Source organism: Nicotiana tabacum, chromosome 6 (genome assembly GCF_000715075.1).
Source record: "Nicotiana tabacum cultivar K326 chromosome 6, ASM71507v2, whole genome shotgun sequence".
Lineage (NCBI taxonomy): Eukaryota > Viridiplantae > Streptophyta > Magnoliopsida > Solanales > Solanaceae > Nicotiana > Nicotiana tabacum.
The window spans coordinates 69800758-69822939 of NC_134085.1; the positions used below are offsets into that span (position 1 = coordinate 69800758).

The following is a 22182-nucleotide window of genomic DNA, read 5'->3' on the forward strand; positions in this document are numbered from 1 at the left end:
TTAATACTTCATATTTTGTTGAGTTGTTGGTGGCGTATTGGGTTGACGTGATAAAAAAGTTATTTTCATGCATTGATATATTTGATTCTTGAAAGGTTCTCTTGAATGTGTTATTTGAAAATTAATATGGAATCGGATCATGTTGGGCTATTGAGAACACATATATGGTGCATACCTCTTTGTGAGCAGGGTTAGTGCAAGTTGTATTTGTTGAACATATCTAATTTATAGAGTTTGTTTATTACCATATCGCAGTTGTGCACCTTCACTGTTAATATTCTTTATTCCGTAATTGTCTTTCTGGAGTATTTTCTCTATATTATACATGTTATTGAGCTGCACATGTTCTGCAAAGTGAGTATCTTATGACATAAAAACCTTGTCACTACTTCTCTGAGGTTAGTCAAGATACTTACTGAGTACATAAGGACAACTATACTCATACTATACTTCTACATATTGCATGCAGATTCTGGAGCTGAGTAACCGTGGAAGACGAAGCCTTGTCTTGGAGACATACTAGTGTTCCGAATTTCATCTACCTTTTTATTCGTGGTAGTTTAGAACTTCATTTTTGTTTATGTAAATTTCAAACAGATAATGTATTTATTCTTCTTATTAGCTTTGTAAATCTAATCTTAGTGGCTCATAACTTGTACTACCAGCCTTTAAAAAAGTTATATTGAATTCTTTTGCAGTTTATTTATAATACTGATGATTTATCGTTATGGTATTAACTTATACTGCTTGGCTTAACAGGCAGATTGGATTAGGGATAATCACGACTTTGTGGGATTTTGGGTCGTGACATAAAAATATCACCAATAAATATAACCGCAAGCTCTGATACCTCTATGTTGAGGAAAAACAAGCACTAAATAATGTGCGACAAGGTAACAGTAAAAAATACTCACATCAAACTTTTTCAATTTATTTAAATCAGGGAAGGCAAACAAACTCAAGTACAAACATATTCGAGCAACAAGTATATCAAGTAATGTGAAATATATGCAAGCAAAATAACAAACAAAGGAGACATCAAAAGTTAACGTGAAAACCTTGTCAATGTAAAAAGTAAAAACCAGAGGACCTCAGGTCCACAAAGCTCCACAAAAATGAATCAACACAAATTACAAAAATTTTCTAAAGTGCTGATAAAGCAAGTGTTAAACCAAGACAACAATATAAGTAATATTGCACTAAAATAATTGAAGAAAAGGAAAGAATTCACCCAAAACGAAAAGGAAAGAATTCATGCTACTAAAACTGATGTTACGGGCTCCAAATCCAATTTCCACAATCCAAGAACCAAATATTGACCACTCTTAGTTCAAATTTGAGCACGATAGGTACTTCTTTTAAGTTTATCATTGAAGGCATACCTTAATATGGAAAAGTTTTACATTACCATTTCATGACTTGCTCTCCCAGGGGTTGTCTTTGTCATCTTGTAATCTTCAAGGTTATAAACGTCTTTTGCACATCTAGCGTCTTAACCACTCATTCACTTATCCAAATCAGTGTTATGGACACATTTTCCACAAATATTCATGCGTGCTAATTGTCTTTTAGCCCATTTGGTCTATCATCAAAAAGAAAGGAAAGAGAAAAGACCAAGCCAAAAGAAGAGTAATTAATTTTTGAAGACATGGAAATCAAAAGAGATAGAGAAGCCCCACAACTGTAGTATTTAGAAAACTTTATATTTTCCCAATTGGAACTATATATGAATGTTTTAGCTAAGTCTCAGCACCAAAATTTTCCCCGGTTTTAAATACGCTGCAGTGCCTATGCATTAACAATATAAGTTGGTAATGGGAGAAGAAGAAGAAAAGAAAGAAGGAGTCACTAGTTCCGGCAATCATGTGGCTTTAGAAGTTGAAGCTCCTGAAACTCATCATCAGATTGGCCAAGGTCCATCTCCCTGCACGTGCATGCTCCTCTCTTGTTTTCCGACCCTCTTTTTTCTAATTGGCATTTGTTTCATCAGACTGACAAATACTCAAACTAATCGACAATGGTTAGTAAATATGTATTTTTACCTAAATAATGTTTCGCTTTTCCTCATAGTAATTTTTTTTAATAGAATTTCCCAAATTTCTTGGGGTGTAGTATTTATTTCCAAAATATAGGAGGAGGATGTGAGCCTTACCTCCAAGGATTACAACATAATGATATACATCCGACGGAGGTTGTTAAAGTACAAGACATTTACTACTTAGCTAACAAAAAAATTTGCTTTGTCATATTTAAGCCTAACAGTAGGCATCTGGTCTTTGTCAAGCACAGAAGAACCTTCAGTTCCTTTTGGGAGTTGTTGGAAAGAAAGGTATAATTTGGCTTCAGAGTTAGTAGTCGCCAATTTTGCGAGAGAATCTGCTACTTCATTTGTCTCCCTGCAGCAATGCACAGGGCTTATATTGGCCTGGTTCCTCATAGTAAATTAACAATTGGAAAAGTCGAAAAGGAGAAGTCTCTTGTTTCCTACTATATTCTCTTTAGGGACGATGATGAGATGAAGTTACCGTGAAGAAATGGAGAGTGAGGAGGATGGCAAATGACCTTACTAACCTTTTGGAGTGTAATCTTCAATCTATTACTGTTACAAGTATCTTTGAACAGTGAAAAATATTTTCCTTGGTACCAAATATACTGCCTCCTGTTTGTTAAAACTTTCGTAATTTGTGTCTTTTGTCTCCTGTTTGGAAAAATTGTAGATTCATTCATTCAAGTGGGAGTTCTTTTGTGTACTGGTTTGAACAGTGCTTACGCGCTTGGATATGCTGGTGTAACCATGATACCTTTGGGATGGATTGGAGGTGTGATTGGTTTGATGTTAGAAGCAGTGATATCATTATATGCTAATGCTCTAATTGCCAAGATTCATGAATATGGGGGAAAGAGGCATATCAGATATAGAGACCTTGCTGGATTCATATATGGTGCGTACCAGAAAATTCATATCAACATATAGTAGTCTTTTTAGCTCCTTATAACATCTCAGTTAATTTATTGGGATGTCGGCTGATGCAGGTCAGAAAGCTTATGTAGTTGTTTGGGGATTACAGTATGCAAATCTATTCTTGATAAATATTGGATATATCATTTTGGGTGGACAGGCATTGAAGGTAAGATATTCTGCATTGTGAGAACATATTAATCATAAATTGACTTATTTTAGGTTAATGGAAAATCTATTGCACCCATACAGACTAAAATCTTAATTCCCATGGCGAGGAAAGGCCAAGTGGGAGGGGTAGCCAGCTAACAGCTTCTTTATCATGTGCGTTTTTCAAATTTGACAGTCAAATTCTTGCTACTTCCATAAATATGCCTTGAATGAACCTAACAGTCGTGTACCTGGAAGCACTTTTATTTTCAATAGCCAAAAGGTAAAAAATAACAGCCCACCACAAGACCTTGCTTTGCTCTCACTCCACTCGCTCCCACTACAGTGGAAGATCTTTCACTTCACCATAGTAGGAATAACCTCACTAACCTGCTACACCAGTTAATCTAACTATAGGGATCACCCTCCTGCCTTACCCACCCACCCTAAACGAGCCAAGACAAGCTATACCGAAGGAGATAAATTTCATACCCTACCAAGTTCTAGGGCTTGGCTTGGTACCCTGGCTTAAAACCAGCAATGTGAGTTTTCACATGCAGAGTTATATTGGAAGAAAAATATCTGTATGAATGACACCAATTACTTGGAATTCAGCCTTAATAAATGTTAGTAGTATCTTTGCTTTAGGTCTAATATACGCTAAGAATCTTTTAGTCTTGTTAGAAATTTATAGGTCAATAAAAAGTATATATAGAGAATTTCTAGTACGAGACGATGTATTAACAAAATTGGATTATGACGAGCTTAATGGATGTCGTCAACCAGAATTTGCTTGGAATGAGGCATTCGTAGTTGTTGTAGTTGTAGTCACTAAATTCAATTAGATAAAAAACCGTATCCTTTTCCCATGCCTATCTTTTTGTCCTCAAGATACCTCCTGATATCTCCTCCCTATACCCAAAATTAAGATGGCGAAGTTGAGAAAAGAAGAGGCAATCAATAAGAGGGGGAGAGGAGAAGTTGTTTGAAATCTACAAACCATTATTGAAGTATTCAAAGAAGAGGAAGAATTCATCTTGAAATGTGAACTTTTTATATTCTTTAAGTGGTAGAAATCATTCTGAATGATTATTTGTGATTGTGGCACGACCCAAAATTCCCTCCGAAGGAGCCGTCATGGCACCTAGTCTCTAAACTAGGTAAGCCTAATATTAATTGAAATAACATTGATATTTATGAACTTCAAATGAAATTTTTCTAAACAATTTACAATTCCCAAAACCGGTAGTACAAGTCATACATTTTTCTAAGAGTAGTTATACAAAATAAATACATCACAATTCCGAACAAAAGGAACATATGGAAATAAGTACAATTGAAGGTGACTCCGAGGACCGCGAACGCTGCAGCAGGTTTACCTTGAGTCTCCACCGCAACGAACATCTACTATCGATCTAATACCTGGATCTGTACACGAAAATGTACAAAAGTATAGTATCAGCACAACCGACCCCATGTGCTGGTAAGTGCCTAGCCTAACCTCGGCGAAGTAGTGACGAGGCTAGGACCAGACTACCAAATAAACCTGTGCAATATAGCGTACAAAAATAATAGGAAGCAGATAACAACGATGGCAACACTGATCAACCAGTGATATAAAAAGCAGGCAACAAGAACACCATAAATGTTTCTCAACAAATAATAAACACAAGTGCAATCAATTAATCAAGTCCTTCAAATATAAATCTTTCTCCTATAAATCCTTCAAGTAATAATCTCTAAGACAATATGTTTTTCAATAAATATATTTCGAATATATTTCCTTCAAATAAAAATCTTTCAAATAAGCATCTTTCGAATATAATTCTTTCGAGTAGGGGTCACCTTGTGTCGCCTCATTTCATAATCATAAATAATATAGGTCTCAACCCACTTTCATATTTTCACGGCACCTCGTGCCCATATTTATATCACAACCGCACGGACAACTCACGTACCCTTAAATAAAACCATAATATTTTCCCCGGCACCTTGTGCCCACATATTTCTGTCTCACATTGCACAACAATATTCTCATGTTACTCAGTTCATAGGTTCCATAAGCTAATACCATTAAGAATGTTCAAGGAACCTCATTCACTTAACATAAAGTAGAGTATAGCTTCCAACTCAATTAGGAAATCAACAAGAAAAGATGAAGTTATTTTTAGAAATCATTTAATAAAGGAAATACCCTTTTCAATTAAAGTACAATATCGAATGAATCATTACCTTTAATACGAGAAATCAATAAATCAAAACATAGTAGAAATTCTTTTTTAAGTAAAGTACAATCTCAAACGGTTTAAGAAAAATTTAGTTGAGAAATCAATTAAGTTAAAAATATAATAATTGTTGAAATTTGAAGTATTGAACGTATAAAAAAAATACTAAGACGAGGTATTGTGAACACTATAGATTCTAACACAAAGGATCACAAAAGTAAAGGGATCTAAACAGTTAATACACTTGATTTGTTAATAACAAGTAAACACAGCTAACAGAAAGTGCACGACATCATCCTTCGTACTTTAACACTCTCTCACCAAAACAACACACGACATCACCCTTCGTGCTTTAACACTCTTTTACCAAAACAATACACGGCATCACCCTTCGTGCTTTACACTCTTCCTCACCCAAGCAACAAACACAAGGCAAATAGGTAAGGGAATCTATAACATCGAAATAAAATCAATTAACAACAGAAAATTAGTAAATAAACGTAAAGGACAACATAACTCGATTAGAATCAGGAAAAAATCAAGGACAAGTGCACGACATCACCCTTCGTGCTTTTACTTTCGTCCTCACCATAAAAATCAGTATAAACTGCACGGCATCACCCTTCATGCTTTTACTCTCATCCTCGCCATAAAATCAATATAATCGGCACGGAATTGTACATCGTGCGACACGACATCACTCTTCGTGCTTTACACTCTTCCTCACAAAATCATATACGGCATCACCCTTCGTGCTTTAACACTCTTCCTCACAAAATCATACATGGCATCACCCTTCATGCTTTAACACTCTTCCTCACCCAAACAACAATCATAAGAAATAAGAGCAAGGAAGTAAATGAAATCACAAAACAATCCCGGCAAGGGAACAATAGTACAACAATCAAATCCAGGCAAGGGAAACAACATCAAAACAGTAACATCCCGGCAAGGGAGACAATATCATGATTCTCTCTCTCCTTTCTTCTTTCACGTTTACTTCACAACTCAATTCACAACTTGAGCCAATGCTCTACAATGTTCAACAATTCAATTCTCAACTTGAGCCAATGCTCTATAATGTTCAACAATTCTATTCTTAACTAGAGCCAATGCTCTACAATGTTCAACAATTCAATTCTCAACTTGAGCCAATGCTCTACAATGTTCAACAATTCAATAATATTTCCACAAGCATATTCCTCAATAGAAATTATCATATAGAGCATATAAAATTTGAAACGAAGTCACATTAATCAAAGTATAAGACTTAGGTGCATGCTTGACACTAACACATAGATACTCGTCCCCATGCCTATATGTCGTACTCAACAAATAACACATAACAAATACGACAAAACTCCTAATCCCTCAAGATAAGGTTAGACCAAACACTTACCTCGCTTTGCAACCAATTCAAAATTTCAACAAGCCTCAGCCTCGCAAATTCGTTTGAAGCTTCAAATCTAATCATAATAATTCAATATACTCAATATAAATCGTATGAATTAATTTCATATGAAATTACTAATATTCCGGATAAAATCCGAAATTTATTTTTAAAATTCAACAGTGGGACCCATGTCATGAATCCCGAAAAAACTTACGAAATCCGAATACTCGTTCAGATACGAGTTCAACCATACAAAAATTATCGAATTCCGACATCGGATTGTCTTTCAAATCCTCAATTAAAGTTTTGAAGATTTCTACTATTTTTAACCCAATCTTTACCTATTTGAACTCAACAATCTTCCCATAACCTTATTGTTACAAGCATGTATAACTAATACTCAAACATCCATGAATCATCTTACTAATTACCCATTTCTAGTTAGATTTCGAAATTAAAGAATGGGGAAAATGAAATTCTTACCTCTTTGATGAAGAACTTGAGGGATTTCAAGGTTTGGACAAGATTTTGATGAACAAAAACACTTATGCTTATTTCTCTCTCTAGAAACGCTCTCCCCTCTCTCTAAAACACCAGAAAATACCCAAAAATATGAACCCTAAACGAGTTAAATGAAATAGGGGTCGGGTCAGAAAAACCTATTTTTTGTACAGCCGCACCATGTGGGGCGCCACAAGGTGCGCCGCGGCTGTGAAAAATGTGCTCATAAAACGTTTTTTAATGCTCTCTGGATTTCCCCACAGCGGAGCACTGCATGGGACGTCGCAGTAGTGCAAGTTTCTACCAGCCTTCGGTAATTGGATCATAACTTCTTGTAGGAGTGTCCAAATGACGAACGGTTTGAAGCGTTAGAAACTAGACTTGAATATCATTCATTTGATAGGTTTTCCATCACATAGATCCTTTTATATATGTAGATATGATCGTCCAAAGTGAGGTCTTGTGTGTACTCATTTGCAACTTTAGTCTATTATGAAATTTTCCAACTTGGCTTAGACTTAGGACTTTTTTTAGACCCAATATATCTTATAGTACGCCTCGTACACTTACTATCATATCCAATTGGTATCCATCATGGTAATAGACCTCTTCTACATATAAAATCATATAATTAGAACATGTCAACTTTCTTACTTCGTGAAAACGCGCCGAATTGCCTTATGGACTTCCAAATCTAAATTCGGACATATGTCTAAGTCCGAAATCACCATACGAAGCTATTGACATCGTTAAAATTCTATTTTGGGGTCGTTTGCTCAAAAGTCAACTCTCCGGTCAACTCTTTCCATTTGAGCTTCAAAATAAGATTTTGTTTTTCTTTAACTTTAACTCCGAATCTTACGAAAACCAAACTCGACCACACCTGCGGGTCATGATGCATATTACAAACCTTCTCGATGTCTTAAGCCGCTGAACGGAATGCTAATTCTTAGAACGAAAATTCGGGTCATTACAGATTGACAGGCTTTCTATATTCTCTTTAGGGACGATGATAAGATTAAGTTACCATACTTCACTACAATTGCGGGATTGGGATGTGTTCTTTTTGCCATTGTTGTACCACATTTGTCAATCCTAAGGGCTTGGCTGGCGGCTTCAACATTCTTCAGTCTAGTCTATATCACTATAACCTTTGTTTTGTCTCTTAAAGATGGTATGCATGTCTCTCTCCTTGATATGCTCGATCTCACTACATCAATAGTATCATTTAAGTTCGGCTTAAGTTTATTCTCAAATTGTTCCAATTCTCGATTTATTTCCCTAAAAGCCTCCTCTTCATCGCATTCCGGTTCTTGGTTCATTATTTCACAATTAGACAGCATGTTTGTATCTGGGCATGAAGTCCGCAAGCATGTCATGTTATTTAAAGCCTTATTATTATAACTTAAAGAAAAGAAAAAAATGACAAAATCAGAAAGAACAAAGAAAGATGAACGATGAAATATTGATTTGATTTCTTGGAATTTGAAGATAACAGGGTTTACATTGGAAAATTAAAGGACAAGAAGCTAAAGGAAATATCTGAGTTACACCCTAAAATAACTCGTGCTGCAGAAAAGGTGGCAGGACAGGTCTACCGGGACTCCCACCTGATCGGGAATGGCGTAGCCTTCCAATTCTGCAGCTTAGCGTTAGGTCCCATATACAACACCTCAGCGGTGCTTGAGCCTTCCCCTGGCTGAACCATGTGGGCTTCATATAGTATATTCCTCATCACCCCACAGATCTCTTCAATCTCTTCGGCTGTGAAGACCTCATATTCTTCTTCCTCATGGTATTTTGGCTTGACAAATGTTCTGTACAGATGTGGCACCGGCTGATGCAAGACCCAACCATCATTCTTTCTATCATTTGCCCATTTTACATCAGCTGAAGTGGGTCAGAAGCCTATCCCAAAGGACTTTTCACTGGCGGTCAGGGTGATAGGTTCCGTTATTCCTTGCAATGATTTCCCGAGCCCCTTCCCTGGCTTGAAGCCATGTCTGATCATTTGATTGGCCACCATAATTGATGCATTAGAAATAAAGGGTTGAGGGCAAGGGTTTCCTTCTTCGTACTGGTCTGCGACCACAATTTCAAAGGCTTGGTAAACTATGTGCTCACTCCCCTCTCTCGCTTCAAGGCATGGGACTGATGGGTCCCGATAAATTGATTGCTCGTCTTCCTTGTGGACCACAATCTCTTGATCTTCATGCTCAAATTTTACCATCTGATGGAGGTTAGAGGGTACAGCCCCCGCTGCATGAATCCATGGGCTTCCCAAGAGAAAATTGTAGGATGTGTCCATTTCCAGAACTTGGAAGGTTACTTCAAAGTCTACTGGGCCGATGGTCAGAATCAGATCGATCTCTCCAATTGTGTCCCTTTTTATACCATCAAAATCCCGTACACAGACATTGTTGGGTCGAATTCTTTCGGTCCCGATTTCCATGCGCTGTAGAGTTGAGAGTGGGCAGATGTCTACCCTAGAGCCTCCGTCCAACATAACCCTTTTCACATAGTACCCTTCGCATTTGACTGTCAGGTGCAGGGCTTTGTTATGCGCAGACCCATCTGGGGGCATGTCATTTTTGCTGAAGTAAATCTGGTTAATTGCGAAAAACCTTTTTGCCATCCTCTCCAACTGTTCTACAGAAGTCTCAACGGGAACATATGCTTCGTTAAGGGTCTTGATCAATACCTTCTGATGTTCAGTGGAGTTCATCAGCAAAGCCAACAAGGAGACTTGTTTGGGAAATTTTTGAAGCTGGTCGATCACCATAATCCGCCATTTTCATCTTTTGAAAGAAAATCTCCGCTTCTTTGGCACTCACGGTCTTCTTTGATGGGAAGCGCTTTCGAGTGGCATTGTTCACCTCTTCCAAGTTAGAATACATTTCAACGGGGTTATTTTCTTGAACTTCTCCTAAGATTACTTTGCCCTTATAGGTCACCACCGTTTTGTTGTAGTTCCAAGGCATAACGGTAGGATCTGTCATGGGCCTCTATGGCGTGCGTCCAATAACCACAGGCTCACTCAGCCTTGGTGGATTAATTGGCCCCCGCATCACATAGGCTCCCTTGGGCACATACATTTGGGCTGCCTTGTTCAACTCGAATCTCCTAGGAGGACTCAAAGTCATCTGTTTTTCTTTGAAGCCCCGAGGGACATAGAGACCAACATCTTTAGGAGGTGTTGCCCCAATCCTCGCTTCAACTTTCTTCTCTGATTTTGGAGGGGTGGTTTTGTTCTTTTTCTCCCCTTTGACTTGCTTCGGGGAAGCTTTTGGTTTCTTTTCTATGTCAGCAATGGCAATGATGGCCTTCAATGCCGGGTCAAATTCCTTGTCCTCACAAATCATTCCGATTACCGGCCCGTTGTTATGGGCCGGTAGCGGGTTATTAGTCACATTGGGAATATCTTTATCCCTTAGCACTATCTTCCTTTGTTCTATCAAGTTTTCCACGGCTCTCTTCAAAGTCCAACAGTCATCCGTGTCATGCCCTTCTGCCTTTGAGTGATAGGCACATAGGGTACCGGCTCTGTAAGTGGGTGATGTTGGGTTTTGCCTGGTTTGAGGTACCGGCTATAGCAGACCCATTTGGACAAGTCTGTTGCCGATTAGTGTGAAATTTGTCCTTCTAGGTGGCTCACGAGGGGGAAAATTGTTTTGCGGAGGACGGGGCTTGTAGTGGTTTTGGTAAGGAGGCTGGTTTCTAGGAAATGGAGCTTGGTTACGGTTGGCTTGTTTCTGTGGACAGACATAAGGTTGAGCATTCATGACCGTGTATGGATGAGGAGCATAGGCCATGTCTTGGTGGGGGTAATAGTGTTGCGGGGTCCTTTCTGGGAGAAGGGATCTAGGAGTACGATGTTTTCTTGCACCCGACGCTGCCATGGATGTTTCTTCCTTTTTTTTTCCTTTCGCTATTCCTCCGGACCCACCCTGAATGGCTTGGGAAGTAGCTCTAATAGCGAATTGGCTTAGAATTTGACCCGTTTTCAACCCATTTTCAACCATTTTGCCAATCTTGATGGCTTCAGCGAATGGTTTACCCAGAGCAGGCATTATATTTTGGAAGTAGTCGGCTTCTTGAGCCTGGAGGTTTTACCCTAGACGCCTAAAATGTGACCATTTCGACCTCATCCATCGGAGGTTTTACCCTAGACGCCTGCTCTCGCCATTTAACTGCGTACTCTTGGAAGCTTTTCGAGGATTTCTTTTTCAAGTTCGTCAACGAGTTCCTATGTGGAGCAATATCGATGTTGTACTGGAACTGCCTGACAAAGTCTCTAGCAAGATCATCCTAGATGTGCCAACGGGATATATCCTGGTCCATATACCACTCAAAAGCGATGCTAACCAGACATTCTCCGAAATAGGCCATGAGTAGTTCTTCCTTTCCACCGGCCCCTCGCAATTGATAGCAATATTTCTTGAGATGAGCAATAAAATCACCATGCCCATCGTACTTCTCAAATTTTGGGGTTTTGAATCCCAATGGTAGGTGCACATGGGGGAACATGCACAAGTCGGCATAGGATACACTTTTCTGTCCACTCAGGCCTTGTATGCTTTTGAGACTCTGTTCCATACTCCTCATCTTTCTTACAATCTCTTCTTGCTCAGGAGTTTTGGTGGTCTTTTCTTGCCCCGCATTGAAATCAAATTGGGGCGGCTGAGGGTAAGTATAAGCTGGAAACTGAGGAGGTTCCATTTGGAAGGTAGGTGTTTGGAAGGTGAAAACTGATGGGTCAAAACTGGGCCTAGGCAGTGTAGGTTGTGCTGTGGCCGAGCATGGGGGAGCGGTGAAGATATTCGAAGCTGCACCAGACATTAACACTTGGGGGCGAACCTCAGAAGGTGTTCCCACAAAATGAGCTGAAATAGTTGGGTGTCCTAGTGGGGTATTTGGGTGACTGATCGGTATGGTGGAGGTACTGCTTGCTCTAGGAAAGAGTTCGGGGAATCTCGGGATGGCGCTTGGTGGCTCTCTTCCATTTGCCCAAGATTCCCACATCTCCATAACCCGAAGACGCAAGATTCTGTTTTCTTCGGCGGCTGCCGATTCTGAGGTCAGGATGCCCGAGATTGGGTTATCATCCGTGATGGGAATCGTTGGTAGAGTCGTTTCTGAAGACATTCCGATGCTCCCCTTTGATCTAGTAAAGTATGGGTGCGAAGCCAGGTTACCACAAAAACCAACCACCGTTCTATAAAAACCTGGACTGGGTACAACAACAAACGGTTAGTTTGAAACAAATAACAGATAAGTAATCACATGTTGGGGTGTGATGCACCTATACAATTAAATGTGTTTCTACATGTTTTGCAATGGTTGCATGTTTCATCCCAGCTTTACTTACTACTTTTTTATTTTTTTCTTTTTTCCTTTCCCTTTCCAACTCCATTCTCTCTCTTTTCATCTCTATTTTGATTTTATCAACATTTTTCTTCTTTTGGTTATTCTTTCTCTTCTCTCTTTTTTTCTCTTTTTTTTGGTTATGATCGAATCCTATGAAGATTGCCTACATATCATGACCCCGCATGAATCAGACCAAGCGTAGCTCTGGGGGCGTTAAAATGTAAAACTAAATAACAAAATATTTTGGGATCTTCCATTTTTCGCGTAAAAGGGAAATATTCTGGATTACAATGATTCAAAACTAAAAAGAAAAAAAAAGACTCCAACAACAAAATGACCATACAGACTCAAGAACTGACTAACAGAATCGAAAATAAACTAACAAACTCCATCAAAAAAGAAAGATATAGACTCAAGTAAAAATCAAGAATACATTAATACTCCTGGTGCCCGCGGGACATCATTCGGTCTCGCCGCGGGCCTAAATGTGAGATCCCTTTGCAGTCGCTCCAAATCACTCATTACTTGGCGGACAAAAGTCATTACTGCAGTGAAAAAGGTGGTACGAGTCATGTCTTCACACGCTTGGCATTTCATGGTAATGTATTCAGCGATGGTTCTGATCCTTTCTCTAATTCTGCCTTTTTCCTGAAGCAACCGCCCTATCTGCTGATTCCGGGCTTCTAACACTTGAGAGTCATGAAGGTGTTGATCTTGCAACTGCTACATTCCTTCCTCCATTTGAGCCATCAAATCATAACAGTATTCTCCATCGACTTTGAAATCTTTAGCCTGCTTGGTTGCCTCGTTCTCGAGAGTGGTTACCTTTCTTCTTAGACTAGTGATAGTCCATTCATAGTTCCTCTTCATTTGTTGCACAAACCATGCCCGCTCTTCTGCCTTCTTTGTCCATTGTGCCCGGATTTTTGCTAGACTAGCTTCAGACTTTTCCAGATCTTCTTGACATTCGAGGGCTTTCTTTTTAAGACCGCTTATAAGTCTTTCATCAGCCCGGCTTCTTTCCGTGTTTCTGGCAGCTATTTTCATCTTCCGGATCTGAGCTTTGAGGGCCTCATTTTCCTGAATTAGTTTTTTCTTTTCTCCCTCGTTTGCAGTGGCTTGAACACTATTCTCAAACTGAAGCTCCATGACTCACCTTTCCAACTGGCTTCTTTTGGCCCTGTACTCGTTTTCTTTGGTCAACCAGTCCCACTGCACCTGGGCTCCATTGGTGAACTATTGGACATGGGGTCTCTTTGCGGGCCTTTCAGGAATCTGGAATCTTTTGCCGAACCAGACAATATACTTGGGGTCCACTTCACCTCTGGCTAGATCTCGCACCATGGTCTTGGGTTCAAGAAATCTACATTCATTACATACTTGGCGAATTTTCCCTTCTGGAAATGTGGCTTTCGGGCCCAATTCAATGACATGTTTACTCAAATCTTCATCACTGGGGACAGTTTGAAACCTTCCTAATTGGCGCAAAACCTTGTGTGGAGCATATGGCTGGATACTCCGGATGCCCATCAAGAGGAGGTAACACACTTCAGCTGACATGTACACTGCTTCGGTGGCAGGAAACCATCCGAATGCCCACTCAATTTTATCGTCGGCCAATGATCTCAAATGTGCAAGCCAAGCTTCAGTACCTTCGGGGAATTCAATACCTGCCACTCGACTTTCAAACTCTTCAATGCAGCTCAAACTGGTCAAATCGTAATTCATATACCCAACCCGGTGGCAGAGATGTTCTTGCACCCATAATTGTAGTAGCAGATTGCAGCCTTGGAAGAACTTTCCCCTTCCCGACAGATAGTCAAGGCTCGGTAAATTTCAGATAAGATCAGAGGAACCATAATGCTGTTGGTTTTCTTGATCGCCACATCGATCATTCCCACAAGACCTATCTCTATATTACCATCTTTTCGCGGATAAACTACAACACCTAAGAAGGCTACCATAAAAGCTAAACCCTGCCTTGCCTCCCATTTGTCTTTATTTCTGGCATGGGTTAGACCAGTGTTCGGCTTTTCAAAACCCCAGGGGTTACCATATCGATGATACAAGAACTGGAGCGTGCAATACCCTTCAGATAAGTTTCCGTCCCGAATATCCCGACTAATACTCAGCAAATCCAGAAATCTGTGGGGGGATACCGGTCTTGGTGCCAATGGATATCGACTTCTAAAGTTTCCATTAAGGCATGCATCACCTGCAACTTCCTCCAATGTGGGTGTGAGCTCAAAGTCAGAAAAGCGGAACACATTGCGAGTCGGGTTCCAAAAAGGTATTAAAGCTTCAATTATGTCCAACCTTGGCTTGATGTTCAATAGTCCGACGAGGCCTCCCAGAAATATTACCACTGTTTCTCTACTTCCTTTTCCTAGATCATTCCACCACATGTGGAGCTGTAAGGGATCTCTTTAAGGACTGTGAAAGGTTCAATTTCATTTGCGCTCATCCTGCACATTTATTAAGATGTTTTAGTCACTCATTTTGACCCAAAAATGATACCATTTTTTTTTCAAAATTTATTTTGAAAATGAAACCCAATTTTGCAGATTCGGCCTTTCAACACTTCGGGGAAGAAGAGTTTAAGGATGTGCCTGCTAACCGCACAAAAATGACTAAAAGGGGCTATTCTTGCAAAAACAGCCTTCTGGAGCCCTTTTTTGAGGATATTCGGCTTATTTTAAGCAAGAACGGCATCACCCTGCTTATTGTGACAAAAAATAAATTTTTTTTGTTTTTGGGCTATTTTTGCAAAAAGGGAAGTTGGACCCGATGAAGGTTGCCTACGTATCCCACATCCGGTGAGAATCAAACTGGCATAGTTTGGGCAGATTGGACAAAAATAAACCAACTAATTCAAAAGACAAAACTTTCTTTTTCTTTTTCTCTTTTTTTTTTTAAAAAATTTTGGCAGAGTTTCAGTATATTTTGGACACTGATTTCTCAAAACAAGTAATTATCTCTCCGAGCCCTCACATTGAGTTTCTTTTTCCCAACTTTTCTCATATTATTTATAAGCTGGTCAACATGCAAATCCAAAGCAAATAAATGCACAAGTAGCAAGTAAGATGCATCAGAATGGTCTTTTCATTTCGGGTACACCTGTCCTAGACAGACCCAACCCCTGTGTTGAGTCTCCAAAGTCAAATGCACGTGATGCAAACAAATGTTCCTACCAGGGATCCAGCATGACGCTTTGTTATACTAGGTTTTAAACCTGGGTTTATTGACTAGGTTTTAAACCTGGGTTTATTGTTCTAGACTTGGCTTACCCGAGCAGACAACTCGAGCCGAGGGGGGGGGGGGGCAGCGTACCGTGAATACAGAAGCTTCACCGGATTAGCAACTTATCCGAACCTCGTTCTAAAATGGGAAAAAACTCTAGACAGAAGAGAAGCCACACGAAGTGCACCCTTATCCATGATTTAGAAGACTCAGAGAGAAGAAATGGTTTCGTAGCAGTTTATATACAGTTCACAAAATATTAAAGCGGTAAAAACATTTAGTACGTTAGGCTCAAACATGTAGGAAAATCAAATAATAGATAAAGCCAATCATAATAGCTATTCTAAGCTCGAATTCTTGAACCCTGAACCAGAGATTCTGGGTTCGATCCCCAGTAGAGTCGCCAGAGCTGTCACACCTCCTTTTTACACTACCCAAAGGTAGTACAAGGGAGTTTTTCCATTTTAAGTGACATTATTCGAAATGGGATTATTTATTCATTTTTATTCAGATTCGCCACTTGGGATGGTTTGTTTTCTGGTGTCCCAAGTCCCCGGTTTATTTTAAAATCCCAAATCGAGGAAATTTCGACTTTCCTTTTGAAGTCTGCGAACCAGAAATTCTGAATAAAGAATTCTGTTAACCCGTGGGAAGGTGTTAGGTACCCCCGAATTCCGTGGTTCTAGCACAGTCGCTTAAACTATTATAATTGGCATATTAACTGATTTTAATACATGTTATAACCTATGGTATAATTTTAAATTACTAACCACTTTTAAATTATTTTTGTGAAGATTCAACGTTATTTAAAACACGCCTTGAACCACGCCACATGAAATGCACCTGCGGTCCTCGACACATTTTATTTAACGTTATTGAGATTTAGAGTTGGGTCACATGAAATGCACACTCGAGTTTAGGAAGGTAATATTATTAAAATATCCGCCTAAAGAAACTATGCATTTTTAATTTGTGAGGGCCATGGAAATTTGCTAAATGGCATGCCTCGATTTCTAAAGAGCAAGCATACCGATTTAAATGAGGGTTGTGCAATCGAGATTTTATTTGGCATAGCGCACCTCAATTCTGATTTTAATAAGGACTTCGAATTACGTTGGGAGGGTTATAAACTATTTATGTTATCTAATATGTCCCCCCTCCCGAACCTACTTGCTCAAACTTATTCGAAGTATTGGGGACATTGGTTAGTCACACTGTTTACTGAGGCCCAAACTCAATTATTAATGAAGTCTAACTAACACCATTAGCCAAATGGCAAGTCTAGTCCTCTTATTTTAAAACCCAAATGTTCAGTATACCTTTACCAAAAGAGACTTTGCATTGAAAATGGAAACAAATTTAGATATAAAAGAAAAATGAAGGGTTCATGTCAGAATCAAATAATCTGAAGGCCGACAAGATCAGTCCCAACACGAAAGGCCCAAATTAATTAGGAGTTAAGGGAAGACCAAGGGAGAAACTCGAGTTCGAGTCATTTGCCATGCATTCAAGGTCAGCAACGATTACAGGGGGGTCAGTATCAAATCCATCTAACTACCAAAGGCAAATCAACATTGAACTTTCAAGCTTGGGCCTGAATGAGCCCAATTCTTAGTGAAAAGAAATAGCAACCCAAAAGAAATGAGTCTGCAAACGAATGTGTATTGCCCGCGATTCCATTTTCTTGTTTTGTTCAAATTTTTGAATCAATATGGACTGTTATCGACTTCAGACTAATATTTAAAGAAATAACATGCCAACTAAATAAAGCCAAAATCAGACCACAAATTTAAACTAATATTTCCAAAAGAGACAATCATCAGACCCTTCTCCTGTTTTCTCTCATGTGATCACACATGGCAGTGCAAATTTCAACAAATAATAGGCAAACATCTAAAACCTTGAGCACTATATCAATTCCACTATGATAGCCCCCTTAGAGTCCTTTTACACACGAATCTGAATTTTGATTCATGCCAATTACCAACAATTGAAGACATACGACTGGTTTAACATTGCAAATGAACTTAAACTTAAACAGAGATGAACTGACTACGAGAGGAGCTAAAACTAACTGTGAAATTTGAAAATTTTCAGAGATAAAACAGCAAAATTTAAGCCAACTAAAGTTCTTTGTATTTCAATCTTCAAACAAAAACAAACTTGCTTCTCCATTCCATACGCCAAGGAAATGAACAATACCTGGGAAAGCAAATAAGATGGAAGAAAGGGAATAAGCAACAGAACGGTAGCCAGCAACACCAGCTCAACCAAATTGAGTTTGAAAACAATAAGAGACAACCTCACTTGAGCAAATGCCAAAGCAAACTTCACAACCAATACTCAAACACCCAGTTTCAATCTGTTTGAACTATATTAATTAGAAAAACCTTTTCAGGGAGTGGGAACTTAAGAAATCATACAGGACTTGCATTGGAATAATGATTTTTCTTCAATTTTCAGCCATTCTCTTTTTCTGAGTTTTCTTCGCCTTTTTTTTCCTCTCCCTTAAGCCTCAAGTAACAATGCCTTTATATGCAAGTTACTAGAGCAGCATATATAAGTTATGTTTTGCATTTTAGACCTTTCTTAATTTTCCTTTTTGCTAACTAGTCCCTCATTTTCTAATTTGGTAATCAAGCTAGCCTACTTTGAGCTTTCTAGGAAGCTTCCTAAGCTGATATTTTAGAGATTCTCTAATTACATTACCCTAATTACCCCTAGATTGCCCTATTTTTACTTCTTCATGCCAAACAGAAATCTGGGCCAATTGACCCAAATTAATGGGTCTGAATAGACCCAGATTAACTCTTTCTTGGGCCTTCTAGTTTCAAGGCTCGTGTGGACTCATTGGGCTAGGCAGAATTTCTCAAGAAAAAAAATTGAAATCTCTGTCATTTGAAATCCAGAAAACAAAACAAAATAAAGAAAACAAAGCAAATAAAACATGACAAACTCAATTCTAAAACACACCACAACAGACTAATCAACCAATTTTAATACTAACAAAACGAAATCATTTTAACGAATTAACTTTAAAACTACTGTTATGCGAAATTACCCTTGAGTAATAGAAAAACAGAAGAAAAGAAAAAAAAAACAAAAACAAAAGAAGGAATAGAAGTGGAAGAGAAATGGGAGAAGAGCAAAACAAATGAAGAAGACGAAGGAAGAAGGATGGAGGAAATACCTTTACAATCGCTCGAACCAGAACTGATAAACCTTCAAACAACTCCAATTTGACTCAAAACAGGTATTAACTGTATGTTCAAAAACGAAAACAAACAATTAATACCCATTTCAAGCCCTATCACTCAAAGAAATTGGAATGCTTGACGGATTTCTTTTCTTTTAGTTTCCAGATTCAAAAACAGGCCGATTTGGTGAGGATTTAAGGAGAAATGGTGATGGATTGTGGCTGAGGGAAGGCTGGTGTTTGCATGGGTGGGATTTGGGGTTGAACAGAGGTGGCGCCGCCACCGGAGGGAACAAGAGCGGCGCTAGGGTTTCGATCTTTGATCTGAAATTTGAGTAGTTTTGGGAGGATTTGAGAGGAGTTGTTTGGGGATTTGAGATGTGGAGATGGAGGAGATTGTGGGGTGTTAATCTCAGGGCGATTGGTGGTGGCGCCGCCACCAATTAGCGGTGGGATTTCAAGGGCGGCTACTAGGGTTCTGGTTTGGTCTCTGAGAGAAGGGTTTGGGGAAGACGAAACCTGTGGGTAGGGTAACGTTTGGACATATATATATTATTAATTCCCCAGTTCCGGACCGTTGTATTAAGGAGCTCCAACGGCCGTGATCAAAGGGTAATCAAACAACGTCGTTTCGGATGAAGGGGTGACTGGACCGGGTTGAGACGCGGGTTTGAGCCGATTCTGGATGGGTAATGAGGCATAATCGTTTGGGCCTGGGGAATTTTAAATAAAAATGGCCCAAACAGACTTCTTATTCAAATTCTTTTCTTTTCTTTTTCAATTCCAAATCCTTTTTCTTTTCAAATTAAAATAAAATCTGAATTAATTTTTAAAACCAAATTAACCTACCCAATTAGATTAATCACTCATCATAATATTTACAATAATTAATTAAATCCTAAATTTAAAGAAAAACTATAAAATTCAAAATTAAAGAGTTAAAATGCAAAATGAACTATTTTTGTGATTTTCATATCTTATAAAACAAACTAATTTACTAATTAATCTAAAAAATGTAAAATTAAATCCTAAATGCAGTGCGTGATATTTTTTGCTATTTTTCATGATTTAAATAAAATTAATTATGCACACAAAATGAAAACAAACATGAAAATTGAGCAATTAATTCCTAAAAACCAAATAATAAAAGAAAAATCCTAATTTTGGAGATTCTGTAGGAGTAATTCATGCGAGGGAAAAATCACGTGCTCACAGAACCTTGAGGAGCGTTGGCTCAAGTTGTATAACGAATTGTGAAAGTATAAGTGATAATTGAACCTTTAGAGCATTGACTCGAGTTGTGAAGTGAATAGTGAAGCAAAAGTGAGAAAGAGAAGAGATCATTATGTTGTCACCCTTGCCGGGCTATTGTTGATTTATTTGTTATTTCCCATGCCGGGATTAAATTGTTGAATTGTTTTTCCCTTACTGGGATTTTTATTGCAATTTCATTTGTTCCATTGCCCTATTGTTTGTGATTGTTGTTTGGGTGAGGAAGAGAATTAAAGCATGAAGGGTGATATGCCGTCCATTGTTTGTTTTGTGAGGAAAGTGTGTAAAGCACGAAGGGTGATGCCGTATATGATTGTGAGGAAAGAATGTAAAGCATGAAGGGTGATGACCTGCCACACGATGTACCATTTCATGCCGATTATATTGATTATATGGTGAGGAAAGAGAGTAAAGGCAATAAGGGTGAATTATTATATGATTGCTTTGGTGAGGACGAGAGTAAAAGCACGAAGGATGATAGCATGCATTTATTGATTTCTGATTCTTTGTTGATATCCGAGTTATATTGTTTCTTTCATTACTTGATGTCTTTCTATTCGGAATTGTTGTCTCCCCCACATCATGCTCCCCCTCCCATATTGACTGGTTATTTCTGTATTTCTTTTTGTTGTATATGTATTTGAATTGCACAGGTTATTTGGTAGTCTGGTCCTAGCCTCGTCACTTCTTCGCCGAGGTTAGGCTAGACACTTACCAACACATGGGGTCGGTTGTGCTGATACTACACTCTGCACTATGTGCAAATCCCGGAGCAACTTTTGGACCATAGTGTGGAGGCTACCTTTAGTCCACTCGGAGATCCAAGGTACACCTACAGGCGTCCGCAGGCCATGGCGTCTCCTCTATTCCTATTTTCTATTTTATTTTCCTTTTATTCAGAAGCACCGTCTCGTCATTTTCTTCAGACTTTGTATATAGTAAATCTTAGACCGTCTGTGACACTGTGATACCATGTTTTGTGTCATTGTGACACCAGGTTTAAGGTGTTGTAGGTTCTAAGAGTTGTAATAGATGCAGATTTCAGATATTTAATTGTTATCTTCTGCTTAATTATTGAAAGTTTCGCTATTTTTATGATATCGCCTTATATTTGTTAAAAAGAAATAATTGGGTAATGAAGTAAGTAGTTAAATAATTGGCTTGCCTAGATCACATTAGTAGGCGCCATCATGACTCCAGAGGGTGGGAAATCGGGGTCGTGACAAGTTGGTATCACAGCTCTAGGTTACATGGGTCTCACAATTCACAGACAAGCTTAGTAGAGTCTGAGGGATCGGTACGGAGATGTCTATATTTATCCCTAGAGGCTACAGAGTTAGGAAAAAATACTACACAGTCATCCTTTCCTATCGTGCGATTTTGTTCTCTCAGTGCTAAATTGAAACCCCTACTCTTGTTCTTTCGCGAGTGGCGAGGTCACGTACTGCTTCTATAGCCGAACAGCAGCACAAACCGGTAATGGATCAGCTACATCTTCATAGCCATTGTAGAGGTTGGATAGGTTTCACCAAGCTCTTTACTACTACTTTCAGCGGTGCATCTTTTGAGGATCCCCAAGATAATCTAGACATTTGTCACGAGGTTGTTAGGAACGTGGGGATCGTGGAGACCAATGGGGACAATTTTTCTACATTTTGCTTGTCTGGATCCACCAAGACATGGTAGAGAGATTATTGCTTAGCTAGACCATCCAAATTGTCAGCTTTGACTTGGGAGTAGTTTACTCAGCTATTTCTGTAGAAGTTTCTCCTCATCACTCCGAGGGAGGCCTATTAGAGGTAGTTTGAGCGTCTCCAGCAGGGTTCCATGCTTGTTACCCAGTATGAGACCAGATTCATCGACTTGGCTCGTCATGCTC

The 22182-nt window shown here is 39.0% G+C and overlaps 1 protein-coding gene across 3 annotated transcripts; it reads left to right on the plus strand.

Annotated features, from left to right (window-relative positions):
• Window positions 1-1549: 1549 nt before the first annotated feature.
• On the plus strand, window positions 1550-21335 carry LOC107800428 (proline transporter 2). Of its 3 annotated transcripts, none has more exons than XM_075254835.1 (4): window positions 1550-2020; window positions 2764-2942; window positions 3034-3128; window positions 15160-21335. In XM_075254835.1, exons 1-4 carry the CDS (start codon window positions 1815-1817, stop codon window positions 15223-15225), a joined length of 546 nt encoding a protein of 181 aa, XP_075110936.1. In that variant the 5' UTR covers window positions 1550-1814; the 3' UTR covers window positions 15226-21335. The 3 variants fall into 3 exon arrangements, with proteins under 3 accessions (XP_075110936.1, XP_075110938.1, XP_075110937.1); XM_075254837.1 differs by having other exon boundaries at window positions 1559-1914; window positions 2718-2942; XM_075254836.1 differs by lacking the exon at window positions 1550-2020 and having other exon boundaries at window positions 2393-2942; window positions 20957-21335.
• The last annotated feature ends 847 nt before the right edge of the window (window positions 21336-22182 follow it).

What these genes read in the sequence shown, in the direction of transcription:
- LOC107800428 (XM_075254835.1), top strand. Translation starts at nt 1,815, where the DNA reads ATGGGAGAAGAAGAAGAAAAGAAAGAAGGAGTCACTAGTTCCGGCAAT. An exon ending in CCTTGCTGGATTCATATATG is followed by an intron (nt 2,943 to 3,033) that starts GTGCGTACCAGA and finishes CGGCTGATGCAG; the next exon opens with GTCAGAAAGCTTATGTAGTT. An exon ending in TGGGTGGACAGGCATTGAAG is followed by an intron (nt 3,129 to 15,159) that starts GTAAGATATTCT and finishes CCAATTTTGCAG; the next exon opens with ATTCGGCCTTTCAACACTTC.